The sequence below is a fragment of the Bacillus rossius genome, chromosome 2 (genome assembly GCF_032445375.1).
Source record: "Bacillus rossius redtenbacheri isolate Brsri chromosome 2, Brsri_v3, whole genome shotgun sequence".
Classification (NCBI taxonomy): domain Eukaryota; kingdom Metazoa; phylum Arthropoda; class Insecta; order Phasmatodea; family Bacillidae; genus Bacillus; species Bacillus rossius.
Genome location: NC_086331.1, coordinates 89,447,128 through 89,469,480, shown reverse-complemented (window position 1 = coordinate 89,469,480; position 22,353 = coordinate 89,447,128). Strand labels below are relative to the sequence as shown.

The 22,353-nt window shown below is 34.7% G+C and overlaps 1 protein-coding gene across 1 annotated transcript in view; it reads right to left on the bottom strand.

Moving 5' to 3' along the window:
* LOC134529448 (ras-related protein Rab-35) overlaps positions 1 to 22,353 on the bottom strand; it is a 59,085-nt gene that overhangs the window by 29,436 nt on the left and 7,296 nt on the right. Inside the window, exon 2 of the mRNA XM_063363555.1 lies at positions 14,723 to 14,897. Within this exon, the coding sequence (XP_063219625.1) occupies positions 14,723 to 14,897 (175 nt within the window). The remainder of the gene's footprint in view (positions 1 to 14,722; positions 14,898 to 22,353) is intronic.

Genomic DNA, 22,353 nt, shown 5'->3' with positions numbered 1-22,353 from the left:
CAGAAACCAACCATCAGAAAGACTGGACTATACCCTTAGCTACACTTTCCATGTTCTTGAAAATACATATTTAGAAAGCTTATTATAAATTGAAAAAACACATGGACGTGTTTAAATGAAATGCTAATTAAAGAAATTGGCCTAATAGTTTCACAGTACTAATAGATAATAAAGTAACATTGTTATTTTGTCCTAATTGGCACTTTCTGTTGGCTGAGAATGTGTGTTCAACTCACATCCATGTGAAAACATTACTTTATTGCATAAATAACAGTACAACAAGTGCACCACTTAAGAAGCAACTTGCAAAAGAGAGAAAGTGTTTTACAAATTGACTTTGCTAAAAATTTCTCAATTAAGCAGCAAGATGAGGTCATGTTAGAACATTGGATCACTGAGGAAATCACACAATGCACTGCAGTCAACATTCCTAATATAATACCACTGCATATGTTGTGGTAAGTGACTACCATCATCATGACAAATTTACAGTTTTGTCTTCCTTCCTTCTGGTGTACCCCCTCCCCTTTTTTCTCCACCCCTCAACTTCCCACTCCTTTCCTTAATGTGTCACATGCCCCCTCCCTACCTCACCTGCTGCTCATGCACAGAGGTGGAGACCTATGCCATAAATTACGTTAATTACTCCTACTTTAGATTGTAGTCGGGCATAGACATCACGGTATAGGGTTTGTATGCATCTGCCTCTGCTGATTGCCAGTTTGCGACAGGTGAACATTAATGTTTCATTTGTGCAACAAGACCAATGACATGGTATTTATTTTGTGCAACTTTCTGTAATTCGTTCTATGCACGACAGCTCCATACTTGATCAACGTAACAATAAATGTAAGTGTGCCAATTTGTTGTTTTTTTTTTCCTTTTGGGCTGCTGTCTGATAAACTTAAAACTTATTCGCAAATAATTTTCCGATGTAAATACTGGCCGCTGCGAGTTTGAACAGAGAGTACTCCAACACGCAAGGTAAGAACTATGTCTCGAGTGCTTTAATATATTTTTTTTTAATGCTTAAATTTTTCCTATCTTTCCATGGTTCTTGTTTCATCGCCTTGCATTGGCTGACCAATGTTTCTCGTGCTCATGCATATAATTTCTAGTTTGAATACAGCCCTTTGTGACGACTACTGCACTCATAATATTGTGTAACAGTTCCTTAAGTGTAAGCATTCTCATAATTGTACTGAGTCAGGTTAACCCTCTTAAAATTATGATTTTGTGATGTCCGCACACTAATATATGAATATTCTCTGTTAGCTATTTATGTATTGCATTTTTTTTGTAACTGTATCTCAGTTACGTAGTTGTATATTTTTTGGGGAATTTCCTTTGCTTATGCTTAAACTAATTTTTTTGAGTCTCAACGTCATCCATCTTGTTTGCTTGTGTAAACTTTGGGTAACTAGCATAATTACGTGTTTTTATGTCTGTATTTGTAATTAGATTCTCTTTTATTTGTGTAAGATGTAAAAGATAAATGTTATCCTACTAATATTATAAACGCGAAAGTTTGTAAGTATAGATGGATGGATGTTTGTTACGCTTTCACGTAAAAACTACTGAATGGATTTGAATGAAATTTGGCCTACAGCTAGCTTATAACCTGGATTAACACATAGACCCCATATTAATATGAAATTCCATCCCTAAGGGAGTGAAAAAGTGATAATTTCATTTTATAACAGAAAAAATCATAGGTCATAGACATACAAATAGTGAGTGAGTGAGTGTCATTTCTCTATTTATGACACACGATCATACACATAGTAAGGTCTGGCAAATTAATATTTTTCTCCTTGGTGAGACCAGTCCGCTAAGTGGAGCTCGCAGCGGCTAGCAAAATAAAGGCGCTAATAACAGTTCTGTTCTTAACTTCGTCAATAGATAGAGTTGCCTTGAATTTTAAACGCACCATCGTTTGATGCGTTTGTCGTGTCTTTAATTTTTGTTTGTTTGTGCTGTATGCGTTCCTATACCATTAATCCGATTGCGATGAAATTTTGGTGATTTGTTACGCGCATGCCCATGAAGGTTACTGAGACGTTATAACTATTTTTCAATAGTTGGAGCACGAATTGTGTCAAAAAATGTGTTTATTTCATTTTATATAGCGGCACTTCGTCTGTTTTTGTTGTGTAAGTGCGCACGCATGATAATTTATTTAAATATAAAAGAGAGACAGAAATAGAGTGATATATATATATATAGTGAGATAGAGATGGAGAGATAAGTGAGATAGAGACGGAGAGATAAGTTGAGGTAGAGCGAGGTATAGAGAATGAAATGGGTTAGATAAAGAGATATACCGATGTATAGAGCTATATAGAGACTTATATATAGAAGATATAGAGATAGTGGGAAGTATATATGTAGATGTAAAGAGATAGAGAGATACATAGATGTATATAGATGTAGATAGAGAGAAATATATATAGAGAGATGGATAGATGATTTGTATATGTGGAACTACTTCAAACATATTACAAAACAAAACTGAATGAGGCATTGCAATACAGGCCGAGCATTAGCTAGATAATGGAATCTTTTCAATATTAGTAATCTCTTATTTTTCAGCTTTTTTCTATATTGCTTTATAAAGTCTAAATTACATACAGACCAGGTAAATAACTATAAACTGGCAGAACAACGTCTCCCGGGATCTGAAAGTGATATAAATTAATTTTCACACTTGACATTCAAATTAAGAAGACAATTACTAACCACCCTGTGTTCAGCCCGGGCAACGCCGGGTATTGCAGCTAGTTTGGTCATAATTTACATTGGTATAGCACTTGGGTGCTAAGTGTGTATGTGTTTATATTGTTATCCGTTCTGGCTACAAGTAGGACTGATGAACAATGTGTGGCATGAGAGCACAGGATTCTCACCTATTGAGTTAAAGCGGCAATTTCTGCCAACTACCAGATTAAAAGGTGTCATGGTTTTCCCAGATAGTGTTACAGAAAAATTCAAAGACAAATTAGAAAAGGCGGGAAAGAGACTTTTGTCCAAAGCTAGGATTCGGAACAATCGGTACGACAAAGGAATAAAATCTAGAGTTTTTAAGAGAGGAGACAAAGTGTTGGTAGCGTCCCAAAAGGTATCATCATAACTGGATCAAAAAATCCACAAGTTTTTTCCATGATATGATGGACCATTTGTAGTGGAAGCCATAGCTGGTCACACTCTGTAGAGAGTAAATGGAACAAATTGGCATGTGTCTCTTAAGACCATGGAAGGTAGCATTTTATAATGTGTTTCAGATTTTTTTTGATACTTTGAATTATGAATGTTTTGATTATGTTTTGTATTTTATAGGTTTTTTTTATTTTTTTAAGATTTGTGATAGTATAACATAGAAATGTAACATAAGATTTATGATAGCAAATTTTTAAGGTAAATAATAGCATTTTTACAAGGGTTTTAAAGAAAAAGGAAGGCTATACCCATAAATTTTGAAGATAAATAACTATACTATTAAGGTTTCGTTAATGTAAATGTTTTTCTGTGGTTTTGAAACAACAATGATTATATATGTATAAATTCTTTTGAGTAGACTAGTACTAAATTTTATTTGAAGAAATGCTTTACATTGTGATAATTTCATTGCACTTGGGTAATGTTTTGTATGTTTAATGTTGTGTCATGGGAAGAGGTTAACTGAAATTTATTATGAGCTATGTTTTCGGAAAAATGATACAATTTTGAAAAGGTTTGAGGTTTTAAATTAAAGTGCCACACATTTGTTTTGGATTAAATGACAGGGTGTCAACATCCTATATTAAAGGTATGAAATGTAACACTATACGTTAATGAAACAAACAGTTGTCGAGTTTTTAAGCTGCAGAAGCAGTTGTGTGTTCATATGGCCAGAGTTTAGGCGAATTTTTTGTATTGCCCTAAATAAGTAGCAAATGTTTTTTTGGGTAGTGTGGTTTGTGAGGCAGCTGGGGGGCCAGGAGGTTAATTTTAAATGTGTTTCCGGCATGTAATCCGATGTTTTTTTTTTTTGCAAGGGTGCGTCCCTTCTGCTTGGTCGCTCCTACCTCTCAATGTTAAAATTATGTGCTGATGCTGAAAGGGGGAGATATAGTTATAAACCTAAGGAAGGTCATTTGTTCATGTAATTTGTTTTTGAAGAAGAGAAGCGTACAACTGTATCATAATAGTGTTTGTCATGCCATGTCTGTAGAGTTGTCAACCTGCTGTTTGTTGAAAATTATTTTAGAGATTGTTTTTAAATTTATTTGAGCATTTTGAGTAATCCCATGACAGTTTAAAGTAGAATTCGTGAGTTTCAAGAATGTTTCCTAAGTGGCAGGGAAGATAAATTTTGGGTGTAACCCACATTTATAAGAATTTTTATTTTAGTGCATTGAAATGTTTATGATGTATATAGGGACTTCAGGGGTTAGATTTGAACAGATTTTTTTTTTGTACATTTTGTAACTTCTCCGTGAAAAGCTTTGGCTTTTAACTGAGAAGTTTGAGGGGTAATGTAACAACCCAGATTACAGCCTTCCCCATGCAATCCAGTAATAATAATTTGTTATAAATTTTTTTGTCAAATTTCAGGTTAGATGTAAAATTTTTTCCTTTCAGAAGTTATTGTGAACGTAATTCTCCGTGTTTATTGTTTTTAATTTTAAAATTCATAAGTTTATTTTTCTAGTATTTTTTTTCTGGCTTCTTTGTGTGGGAAGGCATGCCGTAGTGATTCTCCTTCGTTATTTCCACGACCAAGGCTTTGTTTCACATGCTAGGCGTGTGAGTCACGGTCACGGGAGTGTGAGAGAGAGAAAATTGCTGCATCATGGGAACAGAAGTAAGCATTTCGTTGAAGTTCTGTTGCTAAGCGCCGTGATTGGCGGAGAATTACGTCAGCGAGCCCAGGACACTGCCCGCACAAAGGGAAGGAAGGCTGTAAAGTTAGTCATTGTTCGAGCACCGAGACGAGAGGTCGTGGTCGGGCGATGGCTTGCATAATATAGTAATGTTCTATTAAAGTACAACTTTGCGGCTACGGTCCGGGCGATGCCTAACAACCTTTTATCATTCGGACATTTTAATTAATTCGAATTTTTTTGATCGTATTCATAGGCAAAGCCCACAGTGAGGCAACAAAGGGTTTTGTCCAGCCGTCACTGCCCGGAACTTATCCAGGCAATATAATGTAATTCATAATCAGAATCTACGTGTTTTTCTCCTTTCTGGAGGTACAGTTTAATTTTTTTGTGTGCTCTGTTGTACGGAATATAGCGCGATTTTTACATGAATAAAAAAAACAGGTTATACGTCAAACATTGAGTAAGAATTTCTTCGTGACCTGCTACTAACCTGTATGTTCCACTCATGACCTAATTTTGAGATAGCCAGAGGTGGTGAGTGGTGACAACTTTAAAAAAGCAATTACACTAACAGTTGTCAGTTACAACTTCAAATTGCTGTAGAGGAGTAACTAACCATTAAATATAATAATTTATAATATTCAATAGAAAGGAACAAACGTTACTTTGAATATGTAATATTTGGATTGAATGAATTAGTTGAAAATTGAACAATAAACATCTGAAATTACCTAAGAAAACAAATTTTTTTTTTTGCCACGTCAGTGACCATGTTAGTTCTTGGTAAGTGTATTTTCTATAATTTAACCCTATTCTTATACGTTTATGTTAGTTTCATGTAAACTAAAAATCCACAATCTTCAAATGTTACATCAGTTAAAAAGTAATTAAACTTTGCATGATTAAAAATGCTACTTTTGATGGAAACTGCAGTCAAACTTGCAACAAACTTTTGAAATTCATAGATTCCCGCACGAGTTTCCCCTTCTTTCCCCTTCCTTACTCTTTTATTTTCTTGTGCTGATGTGAGTTTTCCTTCTATTTCTGGTTTCAGACTTGCGCACTTGCAGGGTACTATGCTTTATAACGGCTGCGAGCGGCTCTCTCGTTCTCATTTCCTTCTTGTTTCTGGTTTAGTTATCACGATTTCAGTTGGACTATCAGCCAAGCTGTCGATCAAGTAAGTCATAAACTTTGGCTTTTGGGAGTCAAGTCCCCACGATGTAGATTCGACTTCGCCGTTTTCACACATTTTGTTTAGTTTTTGATTGTGCAACAAGAGTGGTGCTTTGCATAAATCATGAGTTTATAGAAGCAACTATCCGTTTTTTTGTTCAGTTGTGCCACCACTACACCACTTAGTTAAGGATAAATGTCAGTGCACCAATTAATGTTTTCAGCTACTGTCTTTAAAATTATGTTTGCCTCTGCTGTGTTTTGATGGTGCCTGTGAGATTGAAAAGTAAGTAAATCATGCAAGTGTGCCTTATCTCATTCACCAGTCAGGTTTGTACGTTTGTCTTTATTTGTAATTTTTTTGTTAACATCACAGTTGGTCCCCCCTTGTCTGCCACCTCCGGGCTTTTCATTTTGAATAGTCATTTCATATTAAGCAAATAATTAACTGCTTGTTAAAGTACATGATGCACTGCCCAGAAACGAATTTGCTAATGCTCAATTTGAAGTTGAAGCATTTGGTCTTTCAATCTTCTATTTCAGCATTGTGTACTATGGGCTGTGTACGAGTATGTTACAGCAGTGTTGGATTGCTAGTCCCTGTTTAACTTGTACTTGTGTGGACCTACCACTCGGTAACTCTTGCCTAACTGCGAATTTTGCGTGGATGAAAACCACACGTTTTTCCCTAAGCTCATGCCATGTAATCTAAGTATGTACTTAATTTGTTATCATGATGTTTAACTTGTAATCCCTGAAATCTATGTTGAGAGTTGTAATTATAATGTTGCCTTTAAATTTTTACGACAGTATTATATTGAGATAGTCTTGTGTGATAATTTAAATGTTTATGTATAAATTGTATATTTATATTTATCATAATGCAATTGTCTGGATTTCCCTGTGCAGGATATTTTCTGGGTCAAACCTTTTGTATGTTGTGACGTACTGTTACAACTATTACTTATAAGATTTGTAATACTTTATTCTAATTCAACTATTTAATGTATTCTATAACCTATTAGATTGTTCTATTCTATAATTATTGCCTTAACATTTCATGTATCGGTTGTACATTTTAAGACATATACTATGTTACGACACCCGTCATGAAACGTAAATTTGTTCCTTGATGAAATTCATTTTTTGTGAAAGAATCAACTACAGGAATATTTGTCTATGAATGTGGCTGTGATCACGGAGACATTCGAAAGTTATAATCATTGTTATCTGGTTTTCAGAGGTTTATATTCCATCGTTACACTGTAATGTATTAAGTGTTATTAATCTTTATTGTCTTATGATATTTATTATGAAAAAAATAAATAAAATGGCAGGCGTAAAACTATCGTATGAATCGCTTATAATTTGTTTCTTTTACAGCTCAACACTCAAGAGTCCCTGCTTCTCTATTAAAGCTTTAAGAGCCTTGTCTGCTGTTCAGTGCATATATTTGCTAGTCTCGGGGTACTGCTCGACCCCAGAACAATTCAAATAACTGCGCTACTCCGCTTGCCAGAGGACTCATTTTTTTGTTGACTGTTTCATACATCATGAGCACATTAACGACTAGATGGGTATACAGCCTCAAAAGGGCGGAGCTACTCTAGTACCTGTGGGAAAACTAGTTGGAATTCAAACTTTCCGAAACTATGGCTGAGCTTTGAGCCAAGCTGGTTCAGTTCCTGCGCGATTTAGGACGCCTTGCCTGAGCCACAGTTGCAAGAGCCCCAGCTGGAAATGTTATGTCCGGTCAGTTCATCCTTCAACGTTAAATTATATTTACAATCCTTAAAATCCATGCCCTGTCTTGATAGCATTAAGCCTCATGCTGTTTTACTTTTTTTCACAGAGACCACAAGAATAAAAAAGTTTAGACTCATTAGTGGACAGGAATTTTCAAAGGCTTTTCTAAGCAAATGTGGGGGCACGTATGTTCAAATGCTCACCGAAGCTATTGTTAATGGCCTCAGTTTTGCTGCATTTAAGACACCGGTCCTTCGTTTCGCCTGTCCGGCACACATTTTTGATGCTTGCATACATGACCTTGTTAACCGTTTTCAAAAGCCTGATGAGTCTGTAACCGCCTTCATAAACTCAGTAACTGCTTATGCTGAGATATTGGAGTTAGGTCTTTTGGAGGCAGAGTTAGTGCAGAATTTATTGAAAAATGTTTTGCTACTCGTGTTGAAGCATTTTACCATGTTACCCGCTCCTACTTCTTTAAGTGAGTTGTGGAAATGGGGATGTGAAGTTGAGGACAGAAAATACAGCTGTCAAAAAATACTTTGCAGATTTTCATCTGCAATGCCTGGTAGTTTAAAGCTTACTTTGCCTAAAAGTTTGGTGGTTTCTCAACCTCCATGGTGCGCCAATGTTGGTAGCTCAGACTTGGTTAGAATTCCCTAGTGCCACATAACGCTCTGCCTCAGGTGACAGCACCTTGCGCGACCCTGAAAGCACCTGAGACTGCGAATGTTCCTAGCAAATAAAAATTCTGTGGGTCGTTGCGCTAACTGTTGTTTCTTGGGACATTTGGTAGAAATGACTCAACGTGTTTGTTTTCGTTGGAAGATGGTGGGACATTATCGCTATATATGTTCGGGTTTGACAGGGCTCAAAGAGTGCGGTTAAAGTGCAAGATACACAAATTAGCTCTTCAAAATTTTTTGCATTTTTGTCATGTAAAATGTTTTTGGAATAAGGTGCCCTAGCTTGGTTGATTCTGGAGCTACTAAATCTTTAATGAGTAAAAAGTATTTTGAAATTCTCTGTAAGCATAATCCCTTTTTGAGACAACGCATGGTTTCCAACGCAACTGTAAATTTTTGCATCGTCAATGGAAAATTAATGCAATCTAAATTTTCTGTGCTGTTGCATTTCAAGATAGCAGGTTTTTCTTAAGACATTTTTTTGTTGTTGTCCCAAAATTATTGTTTAATGTCATATTGGGCCTAGATTTTTTTTAGGTAGCATTCGTCGTGTTTTAGACATTAATCATCACGAACTGTGTTTCAGTTTTGCCCCTACTGTTAAAGTTTTGCTTACACATGAATCTTTGAAACCAATAGTTTTGACATAAAATGATAATTTAGACAGGGCCATTGCAGATTTGATGGCGGTTTTTCCGGACATCATTACCACAAAGACAGGGAATTGTGATGTCATGCAATGCCTGTTTTTCCTAAAGGATGAGATTCCAGTCCGATCAAAGTACCACAAGGTTTCCCCGCTGAAACTCCAGGCCATGAGATCTATAATTAGTAAGTTCTTAGACGCAGGTGTGATAACCACTTCCACCTGAGTATAGTTCGCCCAACTTTTTAGTGGCCAAAAAGGATTCTATGGGGATGTGTATGGTGCACTCCTTAAAAGCCTTAAATGATAAGATTATTAACAATATACTCCCACTCCCCATGGTAGAGAGTGCCCTGCAACACCCAGGGAAGGCAAAAACATTTTCAGTTATCGACCTCAATGCCAGTTTCCACCAATGTTTACTTCATCCTCACTGCAGGAATTACACTGCTTTTTCAACACCGAGGGGGGATAACCAATTTAATAGGGTGCCGATGAAATCAGGAGTCAGGCCCTTAGCCGAGTTTTAGACCACATCTTGAGCTACTTAAAATACAATTTCGTTTTTAATTACATCAACAATATTGTTGTCTATATGAGTTGTTTGAAGAGAATGTCAATCATTTAAGGGAACTTTCTGAAAATCTTAGGCACACCCACCTTAGAGTAAACCCAAAAAAATCGAGTTGGGAAAAAACATGAAATTCCTCGTTACATAATTGCGCAGGGACAGTTGATCATGTACCCTGGTAAGATTGCACCCATTGTAAATTTCTGCATGCGGGAGCGGACTACCTGGCAGATGCTCTTACTTGGCCTCCCCATGAAATCCACATCGCCTAGCACCAACTGTCCCAGATTAAAAAGACTGGCCATCTGGGCAGACTTTCTCCTCTCCTGCTCGTCCATGTCTCTGTGAGCATGTTAAGTCCAGTACTATCAATGAACAGTTCATCTGTAAAATACGTCATTGAACTATCTGCAAGAAGTACGTTCATCTGTAGTGTGAATTTCAAGTTCTCATTTACCTGAACTTTCATCCCTGCATATTTTGAAAAATTCTTCGGCACCGGAGATATGCATCCAAGTTGTTAAGCAACTTAATGGTATAAAAATTAAATTAATATATCAGCAGGGTGAATGTGTGGCAAAGATTTAACTTGGTCCAGCTGCTAGGGTCAGTAAGTGGGGGGTATTTGCAGAACAAATTCAATTTTGCATCAGCCTGTGCGTGAGCCTTCGTCCATCACTCCGCTCATTCCCCTTCCAAAACCTTTTTTTGTGATTTTCTCTTCTCCTCTCTGGTTTGAGTGATGCGCACTAGGGGCATGAAATGCTTTATAAGGGCTGTCACCAGCTTTCTCATTCTTATTTGTCTGGGTTCTGTTCAAATATTTACTTATTTTCAGTTAGGCTTATCCACACCCTCGTCTGGCATATTATTTCACTCGCGATGTAGTGGTGACTTAGCCACCTATGAATTTTTCCCATTTGTGTGATGAGAGCAGCATTCAGCATTTCCTTTACTGTTTTGCCGTGTTTTCAGGTGTCAAACAGCAACACCATTTAAATAACGTATATGGCAGTGCATATATTAGTCTTTTCTTTAAGTAGCTGTCATCAAAATTACTTCTGCCTTATATATTACCTTGGTGTCTGTGAATGAGTTATGAAAAAAAAAATGCTGAACACAGTCATGTCTCGTGCATCGGTCAGGTTTGTTAAATTTTTCCTTATTTTTAAGCTTTTATGCAACTTGCAGTTTACTTCAGCTTATTTAACATCACTGTTGTTTTGAATCTTGATTTGCCCACTCAGGACCATTTAGTCTTGCTCTCTTGTGCCTTTCAGCGGTGCATATTAGTATTATTGAAGTTCATAACACCCAACCTATAATGCATTTTGTAAAATTAGTAAATGTTAGCCTTTGTTTGCATTCCAGCTCACAATTTAGCATTGTGTAATTCAGAATGTTTTCGAGCATTCTGATGGTAACTTAGGACTGCCCGTTTGTTTTGTCTGTACGTGCCTGGCACAATGTAAATTGAACTCGCTGTTACTTTCACATCGATCAACTCCATCCTTTTGTATAATTATTTCATATTTAATATGTAATTTTGAAACATGTACGCTTATTTGTCGTATTTATCTATTTTGTATTTAAATTTATATGGCTGTCTCTTATTGCACTAGTTTTGCACGATTGTGTACCTAGTTGTATAAATTGTAAATTAATAAGCTATTTCAATACTATTTGTGTTAGAGTTGAACCTTTAAGATATTATCTGCGCTTCGCTATACTCTACATGTAAATTAATTGCTATCTTTTCTAATAGAAGTTCACATAATATTTTTCATGAGGAATTTTGCACTTATCGTCATTATTGATGTTTTATAGGATATTTGATTTTCATGTAAGATGAGCAATTTATTCTAAGAAAATATTGCTAAAGATATAATCCATACATGCTAGTTATGATTCATGTTAAAAAACTATTTCCATTTTGTTGGTTAATATAATTAATCTAGTGAAAGTTACCCCAAGATATCTTTTTTGTAATACTCGTTATTGCAGTTTTCATGGTTTCGTCTTTATCTGCACGATAGCCGTGTCGATTATTGTTTAATGTTTGCCCTTGTGTTATTTATATGCATAGTTTCAAAAGAATATAATATAAGAGTAATTAACTATAAGGAATACTACTGTCTTGTCATTATTGTAACTGTAATCAAAATTCACTATCCTCTGTGACCCTGATCCAGCTCAGGGCTTTGTCATTTGTTGTTCACCACATATATTCGTGCTCTTGAGGTCCAGTTCGAGCCCCAGTCAGCACAACACGAGCAGTTCATGTATGAATGACAGTGAAAATCACTCATTATTAGTGAGGCACTTTTGGTCACTTACTCCATCCACTCCCCCCTTGAATCTACTTCTGGTTTCTGTACCACACAAAACCAAACTATTTGTGTCCCAGTAAAGGGCAAAGTGAGACGGTGAGCCTATAGTACAACAGATTCAATTGGCATACAATGCTGAATGATTCAGGGTGTTGTGGAATCCTGTAACATATCTCAGATGGCAGGCACAGATTTCATGGGGTTTTGCAATGCTTGACTAACAATTTTCTTACTCTCCCTTGGTGTAAGTTCTCTGTCAACAGGAACCTTCACGGCATGTGTGGATGACCTCACATACCCACTGGTTTAATCACATGACATTTATGACAACTGAATAACCCATATATACAATCCAGTTGCAAAATTAAAATCACCCGGCCTCATTTAAACCCACATTGTGGGTCTAATCAAACTCCATTAAATGCTGATAATGCTGTTCACGGCACCTACAAGGCACTCCATGTTTGGTGACCTTATCTACAAAGTGAATTTTTACACTCCACACAAGCTTGATGACAATTTCAATGTGATTGTGGTGGCATTACCGATTTACTGGTGGCCTTTCTTGACATTACAGTAACTCTAAAATCATTTACACACTCACCTATATAACATACATGTACCAAATTACATCCAACTTTGACCATTATTTCTGGGTGCTGACATTTATTTTCTATAAGTGTGCTTTTTGTCTCGGTATCTTACATGGACATTAAACATTTTTGCTGTAAATATTCTGATAATCAGTTTAATCAGTGATCACTCCAGCAACAATATCAGCAGGCCTAGTATAAAATGTTTCATAACATCTAACCACCTGAAAAAAAAAACGTACGTTAACTGGAATGATAAAGGCTGCTAGTACAGGTATTCTATTGAAAATTATAATTTATTTTGATAACCATATTTCATCCAGTATCATTAATAGCTTTTTGAGGTATTTTATTTATCTAAAAATATTTTAATTAATAATTATTCATTATGTGTGTTGGATAGGGTAACGTATTTCCCAGTGTTTGTCATATTGTTATACACTTTGACATGATGTGAGGAAATTCCTCAGAAGCCCGCAGTATTGTCATTATAACTTTCTACCAAGGTTGTTTTTCGTAAGTGGCTTGCATTTCTTAGAATTTGTCACCTGGAAAATCCAGCAGGTAGGCACGCTATGGTGCAGTTACAATGGGAATATTTGCAACAAGTTATTCTGTAGCCAACCAGGATGTGAAAGAAATTTACCACAGAAACCATGTAACATTGATATATTTATCGGCCTAAAGAACCTGACGCTTGAAATTTAGTGCTGTTTTGTGACTGGTCAGTTGGTCTAAATAACCACCTCACGCATTGTAAGCAAAGGTAATCACTTTGTCCAACTAGTTCCTTAAGACATGCCTCGTGACATCTCATCAATAAAATATATGATATTGATGCCAACATTTTTCACATTTGTTGTTCAGGGCCAAGCCATTTGGTTTTTAACATAATTTGTTTATTATATATTTTGGATTATAAACACCTAGAAATTGTGACCCAGGCGTTGGCTTTAGGTGACTAATCACCCACGAGACATAATGTCTCAAATTTATCTCCCAGTTAAAGATTTAACTGGGGAATTTAATCCTCAGTTTAGATCAAGTGACAAAGCTTGTAATTAGGAAGAGGCATCTGGAACTATATTGGTATGCAAGTTGACGACCATGTTATGGAGAAGAATAAAAACACAATTTCGGAAATCTTTTACTTTATCAGCAGCCCATGTAAACTTTTGAGTTCAAAAAAACTATCCTCAAAATTTGAGTTAATCCCTTTACTTCAACACTCAATATTCTAATGATATGAACTCTTACAATGTTGAGTAATGTCTGGCTAGGCCAAATTTATATATAAGAAGTTTATGTCAGAATAAATTAGTATTTTTAAAGGCATTTTGTTTTTTATTTCAAAAAAATATATGCTTAAAATATTTCACACCAAATAATTAAATGCACATGGATTTATAATAAACAAAATATGACTTGCATCAGAAATAATATCTTAATATAATGAACAGCTTATTTTAAAAAATTGTTATTCTTTTACCCCACGAAAAATTAGAGGATGGTAATGAATTCTGAACCACCATGTTCATGAAGACTTTTTTTCATATATTCTATTGGAAAGCACACTAAAACAAAATCTCCCTTTACAACTGGGAAACCTCAGTATAATTACTTTGAAAGAATTGGTGTCGAAAACATTAAGATCATTTTACATTATGGAAATAGTTTAACTTATTGAAAAGTGTGCTTTTAAAACATCAAAAGCCAATTTTTAATTAAATTTTTGTTTCTAAGTATTTTTATATACAAAAAAGCCACTTTATGGACTAGGTTTTTCAAAAATAAACACATAGGATTGTAATAAATATAAGCTGTTAAAGTTTTAAAATAATTAAATATACCTATATGTTCTCAGAGCTATTTCAAATTTCCATTTCTCTACAACAAGCAATTACTATCACAAATCTGGCTCAAAGCATAAATAGTTCTATGTAATATTACAAGAACATACTGTTTAACTAAAATTAATAAAACTGTATTAAAATACAATTGGTACTCATTAGCAACTAACTATGTTGGGTGACATGCCAAAATATGCCTAATTTAAAAACTAACAGGAATAAGAATTGCACTTCAACATACATTTAATGCACAACTTACGTTGAAGTTATCGTTCGAAACCTCTCTTGTCCAGCAGTATCCCATATCTGCAGTTTAACTCGTTCTCCATCAACATCAACTGTACGTATCTTGAAATCAACTCCAATAGTAGTGATATAACTTCCAGAAAATGTATTATCTGCGAAACGAAGTAATAGAGAGCTCTTTCCAACACCTGTACAAATGAAAAAAAAAATATTAGTACACTGTACAGTGACATATTCCAAATAAACATAGCAAGACTTACAAAGATCACGCTATATTCAAAATAATCATAACCATTTCAAAAACAAGTGTTAAATACGTTATTGTATGCATGTTTGTGTACAGTAGTCATAAAGTAGTTTCATGTCCCATATTTTAATATACTTTGTTCAGTTTATATTATCACCTAGTGCAGGGGTCAGCTGACATGAACATAATATTAAGTAAAAAGATTCTCCAATTTTTTAGGATGCAGCAACATGTATTTTCTCTTTATCTACATGGAATTTTAAGACGATTAAAAATACGAAATAAAAATTACTAAAATAAAGCACCTGGGCTTTGTAAAATTTGTTACTAAGTTGGAACTGTGATCTTGCATCGCTTTTGAAAGCTTAGCTATGTCTGGCAAGTAACTACCTATTTTCAATTTTGGGCATGATTGTAAGTTGTTCGTTCATTTACTTCTTAATTTTATTTTTCTTTGATTCATTGAAAAGAATGTTTGATCACATGAATAGGTAGAACCAAAAATTGTTAGAATAAATAGCAAATGCTAGTTTTTTTTTGTTGTGTCATAGGTTTTAGGAAAACTATTCCACATATCAAATATGATTTGCTCTATTTTAGGCATTTGATTTGCAGCCACCCACTTATAGTAAGATATCCAATTTGATTTCTCTCTTTCGTACTCTTACAAGCTGATGAGATCTGTGAACTTGCTGCTCGACAGTTCCTTGCTTCTTATTTCTATCAACTGCATCTGAAGCACAGCAAAATCTGTGTTGAACAGTGCAAAGTTAAGTATGTTGACATTTATTTTTAGGGGATATCAATTGAAGTATAATGTAGACTTTTTTGCTCTGAATTCTTGTGCCTTCCCCAAAATGGTCCTTAATTTTTCTCAATACTGTGTTCAAATATAAAATGTCAATCGAAACATTTTTAACATCATGATACTTATATACATTTATTTTCAAAACACATTACTTTTTCTAGCATTGTAAATGTGACATTTCCTTTCCCTTGTAGTTTTAGATTCAAGTCGTTCCGTTGGGATGTAAAGTTGACGATGAAATAAAATTTTTGTAACTAGGAATCTTCTTCCAACTTCTGTATGATTGGTGCCTTTTTCACAGAGTAATGGTATTACTCCTGAAAATTACATCAGAACTTTTCCTTCGGAAAGCCAGCGCACCTTAATATGGAGAAGTAAATCTATGTACTTACTACCAATTTTGTTCAAAAATTCTTTAAATTGACTATGATACAGTGGTTTCACCAAGATGCTGTTCGTTATCTTTATTACCAAGTTGATTACATCAATCATTTCTTCAGGAAATGTGAGTGCAAAATGCTTCTTGATGCATCAATAATTGGTTTTTGTGTGATACACCTCAAAACAATCTGGCACGTAAAGTGCCACCACACAGCACTTATACTCCCGTGTTTCACTCCTTTTGTTACGAGCACTACACACAACACAACGTCTGTATACATTTTGCTTGCCAGGATATGGTGGAATTCATCTTGGGAAATGAGCCCATGAATAGCTTGAAGCCACATTGGATTGTCACCAGAAAATCTGAGTCCCCACCATTTATAGTGTGACAAAGTCAGTGATGCCATCAATTCTTCCATGATATCAATCATACTGAATTCACTATACTTCGCCTTTTCGCCAGTAACCGACTTCCACAGCAAATATGTGTTGTACAAAGCCAAGTCAATTACATAAAAGAAAATTTTGTTATTCTTTCACATACCACCGCATGATGAAAAAGGATGCCAACTGTTGGTCCTACTTGTCTACACCTCTCACCCAGGTAGTATTGTAATGGATCACAACTCTGGGCTTCAAGACAGCCATCTTTGTCTTTCGTCTTTTTTATCAAAGCACTGTCAATTTCACTGTTAAACATACAAAACACTTAAAATGGTTTCTTGTCCATCCACTTTACCACATTCATGCTTTCACTGTACCCGATTATACTTTCCCCTCTGTGCAACTTCTGTTTGAACTCATTATCGTTAGGCATATTTTTCCTGTTATGCCTAACAGTCCTAACAGTATTAGTTCCATGATTATGCAAATATTCAAAAAGTTTTGATGAACTGTACCAGTTATAAAAACAGTGTGTGACCGACCCCTTGATATGGTTGCATTAGCTTCATAACAATTTATTCACTGACCAGTGTACTGTCCGGACCAAACGTTCTGATAGCTGGCTGCGCAGGGGTGAAGGGGCAAGGCGGCGGAGGGGCAGGCGATGCGCGCGCAGGTCGGTACGTATAGCGTTCAGCATGAAAACATTGCTACGTGACCAACTCGCAGCGCGTGTTACGAGTAGAGGTGTAAAAGTAACGAAAATAAGCGTACCCGTATGTATTAGTTACTATAACAATCAGTACTCGTTACTATCGTATTGTTACTCGTTACATCTGATACCGCATAAAATGCAACGAATCGAGTCGTTTTGCGTACGCGTACAGTATGACGTCCCGTAAATAATAATAAATAGAATATATACAATTAACAATATTTGATAATTAACAGTTTTTGTTAACCAAGAAACAATTAAATCTCATTAGAGCGGCTTTATTATATTATCTCTTTTAAGATAATAAAAAAAAACGTGAAAATTCGCGATGATAAAAAACAAAAACATAGATATTTCTAATTTGTAAAAAATACTTTCTTACGTTGTTTGTGTTCCAATCTCAAACTTTGTCTACACACACAATACCTTTAATAAACAGTAAAAAACTTGGACGACGAATTTCCAAATTATACTTTACTTAATAAACAATCATCGTTCTTTGCAACGTAAATTCATCGAATATGCGCGCGCATGCGTGTAACATACGAAAAATGTGAGTAACGAAATCCAGCCGTGTGTAACGTTTCGTTACTCGTATATAGACGGCGCACCCGTTACTCAGTAACGAATACATACGGTTTGCTACAGCTCTAGTTACGAGACGTACGGAAATGGACGGACGTGGACGTGGACGTGGACGCTGCCGACGGCCTCATAAAGTTATTCATAGTCGAGAAAGAGACATTATTGCTAAAGTAGTGAGCAATGACTTCAATGCCTTAAGGGGGAGGTTATCAATACATTGTTTATTTATAGTATACCTTTATATTTTTGTTTGGAAATTGTATTTATTCTGTAGACATTGATACTTATGATTTTGCTATTGTGAATTATATTGTATATTTCATAATTTTGTATAGTAGCATTTTATTGTCTAATTTTGCATTTTACAGTATTATGCATTTAACCAAAACCGGCGACCAGGTCAGTTTGATTTTTAAATTCCTGAGATTTATGTTTTATTGTTTCATGTAATTTAACGAGTTAATTACCCGTACAGGGTGATTTTATTTAATTTTCTTTCTACAGTATGTGGCACTTTTACCAAGAGAGTATTATATTTTCATGTAATTGATTTTTTTTAAACTTATGCTTGTGACGAGGTATATTAAAAACACGTTTTTTCCCCTTGCATTAAACTTCATTTGCTAAATTTATTTGCGCGTAACATATTTATTTAATTACACATTCCTTGATACCGACTCATATCTAAATTAAACCTTGTTTTTCATTTAACAACATTTGGAGACAGATGATTATTGGATAAAATATCTGTCGAGGTGAAATTCAGACTACTGGTAACGTGTGCATTGCATTCATATGGGTTGATTACATTGCTGTTTTTGGGTTGCTATTATAAGTCACACCATCGGTTTAACATTTCTCGTTATATAGTGAAAAAATTATATGGGCCTAAGGTGTCATGATAAGGACGAGTGAAACCCAAAGCGTTGTGGCCTGGGGAGCGATGAGAAAGCGATACACGCATATGTTTTTGTAACAGAGATAACACGTCTGAGCCGTGACGGGCCGTGCCGAATGTGCGCCGCGTGTGACCGTGCCGTGCCGACATTACGCGCCTACAGCACTAGGGAGTCCAGCTACCACAACGTTTGGTCCGGACAGTAGCTTGTTGGCCTTCTTTCCTGTGTAAATAGAAAAGGAAAAACCGTACCCAGTTCTTAAGACACAAAGTATGTATATTTTTATCCCAAACCTGTTCGATTTTATGGATTATACTGTACAAAACACAAGCAGCCTTGAAACTTCATTAGGGATACATACAATTAAAGGTTTTCCCCTGGACAGTTCGCTCAGTAAATGTTTTCCTGAAATACTCTAGTAATGGTGTTATTTTACACAAACGATGTTTGTTCAAGGCATTGTTGCTTTTGAAGTGAAGATATCTGGAGATGTCCAGAAACCTCTTCAAGGACATAACTTCGCGAATACCTGGTGCATGAGTCATGCCTTTGCCACTCCAATATGAACAGATACTTTGCTTGTGCTGTCATGACACAAAGAGTGAAATAAGCTTGTATCTCATCACATATGGTGGAAAAACCAATTACGATTTGGTTTTGCTTCAATGCACTCTGTAGCATATTCATTTGTTTCAGTGCAGACTGACTGCCACAAATCATGAACAAACACTAACCAAAAAGGTTAAATACTTGGCCCCGTTTTATTTTTAGTATACATCAATGATTTAGCAAACTGTAATTTTAAAGGCCAACTATCATTCTACGGAGATGACTAACGTACAATAAACAGGCAATAACATAGACCATATGCTAGAGGAAATGCAACAAGATTTAAATATAATGACAGAATGGTTAACTGGGAATAAAATGGCCCTAAATAAAACAAACAAAATATATTATAATCTGCAAACCTAATAACATATCGTTGTTTATCCTACCAGGTTACTAAAAGTACACTCTGCTGAAATCAAACAAGAGATAACATTAAATTTTTAGGTTTGACTATAGAAAAATATCTGACACAGGACTGAACCATCAGGTGTATAATTAGCAAAGTGTCTCTAATTTCTCACTAGTTCACAGTCAATTATCTTACCCAAATACATTCTGGACACACTGTAGCTATAAACATAGCTAGCTAAACATAGCTATAAACATAACATAGTATAGCTAGCTGAAACAGCTAGAAATTCTACAAAATAGAGCAATCAAAATGTTATTTCATCTACCTACATTGGCACCAACAACTGCTATGCAATAACACATACCTCCCCTTACTATGTCTTAAACTTGAATTCCCTTATGTAAGTTACGAAAATCAAACCAAGTGTAATGAAAACTCAAAAACTACTATAAATAGATCAATGATGCATAACCATTTCACACAAAAAAAAATAACTTGGACACTACTGCAGTGAAATAAAAAACATATGGTCTAAAATCATTTACATAAATCTTTAAAAAATTTAACACACTCCCGCAGTGCTTGTAATTCAATACTACCATACTAAATGTAATTAAAAATAAATTGAAAAATAATCTCTGGGAAGTATATTTATATAATTAAATTATATTAATTGTATTATCCTAAAACTATTGAATGGCTAAAACACTGATGTAAAAATTCATATTGTTTGGCTACATTGCACTGCATATCACAAAATTTTCCTTGATCATTTCACATTCCTTGGATAGGCTGGATTTATTATTATTTAAGGTATTATCATTTATGTTGCTCGTAGGTGATATCTACTTCAGATCATGTACTGTTTACATGTCATGTATCCATTTTATTTATCATGTACTGTTTCTGTATCATTTATTCATTGTCTATTTAGCACGTAAACCTACTGTTTCTGTAGCATTTTTTATGTACTAACATGTTAGTGTATTGTTAGTTTATAGCATCATAGCATAGACTTCTATAACTGTAAATTATTATTTATAGCACATCACTGCTCAGAATCCTGAAACACTGCTACTCTGAGGAACTGCAATACATATTGGCCATCATCCCCCCAACTCTCCTCTTGCCATATAATTAACATTTGTACAGTTACTGTATACGAGCTTTAACTATTAAAACAAAATAAAAATGGAAATGGAAAAAAATGGAAACTTCTTGCTAAAGTAATTTTTTTGGAATGTGTACCACAATAGTACCATAATAAAACATAACAATAGCACAACATACCAAAATTACTTTAATGTGCCATAATAATACAATTTAAAGTAAACTAAGTAAAATTGAATTGCTCAAGGTAAAACACTGGTGGAAGTTTCAGACCATCCTGGAAAATAACTAGATAAGGTATTTATTTTAAAACTTTAATAAAAATAGATTAATGCATAATTTATCTCAACATTTTTTTGTAATTATGTAAAATGACAAAGCAATAATTATATTATTTAATTACCTAATTAGCTACCATATTACTGAGTTGCATGGACATACAAAGATATTTTCAACTTAACGTTCACATGTTGTTAGTGGTTGGAAGTCATTTCAGAGGTTAGTTATTTAAAGTTTCATCATATTTCATTGTAGTTGGGATGGCTTGATTTTATTTTTAAAGATCTCTAACCTAAAAGACCACTCACACAAATTTATAGTATTTTAAGTGTAGATAACTTAACCAAACAATTAAAAATGGTAAATTATTGATAAACTACTTAAAATATCTTAAAGCTGTTTTACAGAAAGATACAAAAATACATTAAGTAAGTAAAACTTTCAATTGTCTGATTTTTTTTTCAGATGCACTCTTCAGCTGGATAATTACCTTTAAGTAATTAATACGTATTAGATGCCAAAACCATTTTTATTTCCTATATTTATATCGCATAGGCCAGGTTTATAAACTAGACACAACATGCAACAAATGCAAGTAAATTACAGTCATTTATGGAGTGTATAAAAGCAATGGTAAATTTAAAGTGAAGATAAAATGTTATTTAAGTTTAACACAAGTACATGATGCATGTAGTAATGTTATGTAATGGTGTGAATGAAATGGGTAAATGTGTAGTGTACCGATTAGCGCCAAAAAAAATCGTACAAATCTGAAATAACTTTCATTATATGCTCTTTTACGTCCTCTTTTCATAACCGCCTGCGGAGATAAGAAATTCCAATTACTTTTGGAGATATCGAATTTTTAAATTTTAATTATTGTAAAAAATATTTTTTATAAAAATCTGAAATAACTTTTATTATATGCTCTTTTATGTCCTCTTTTCATTACAGCTTGCGGAGATAAGAAATTCCAATTACTTTTGGAGATATTGAATTTTTAAATTTCAATCACTATACCTGCACACACGGCGTTGACCATTGTTTTTTGTTTACGAGTATCAATTTTTTTTTTTTTTGGATAATGTCACGTGATAGTTCGTGATAGGCCAATATTCAAATGAACCAACAGGCCGCCTCAAACTTAGGTGAGTTTTTAACGTTTCAAATTTTTATGCTTTAAAAAATTACGTTCGTTCCTACTGTTAATCCTTTGTTCCGGTATGTTAGGTTAGGTCAGCTACATTATAAATACTTTAAAACCAAACA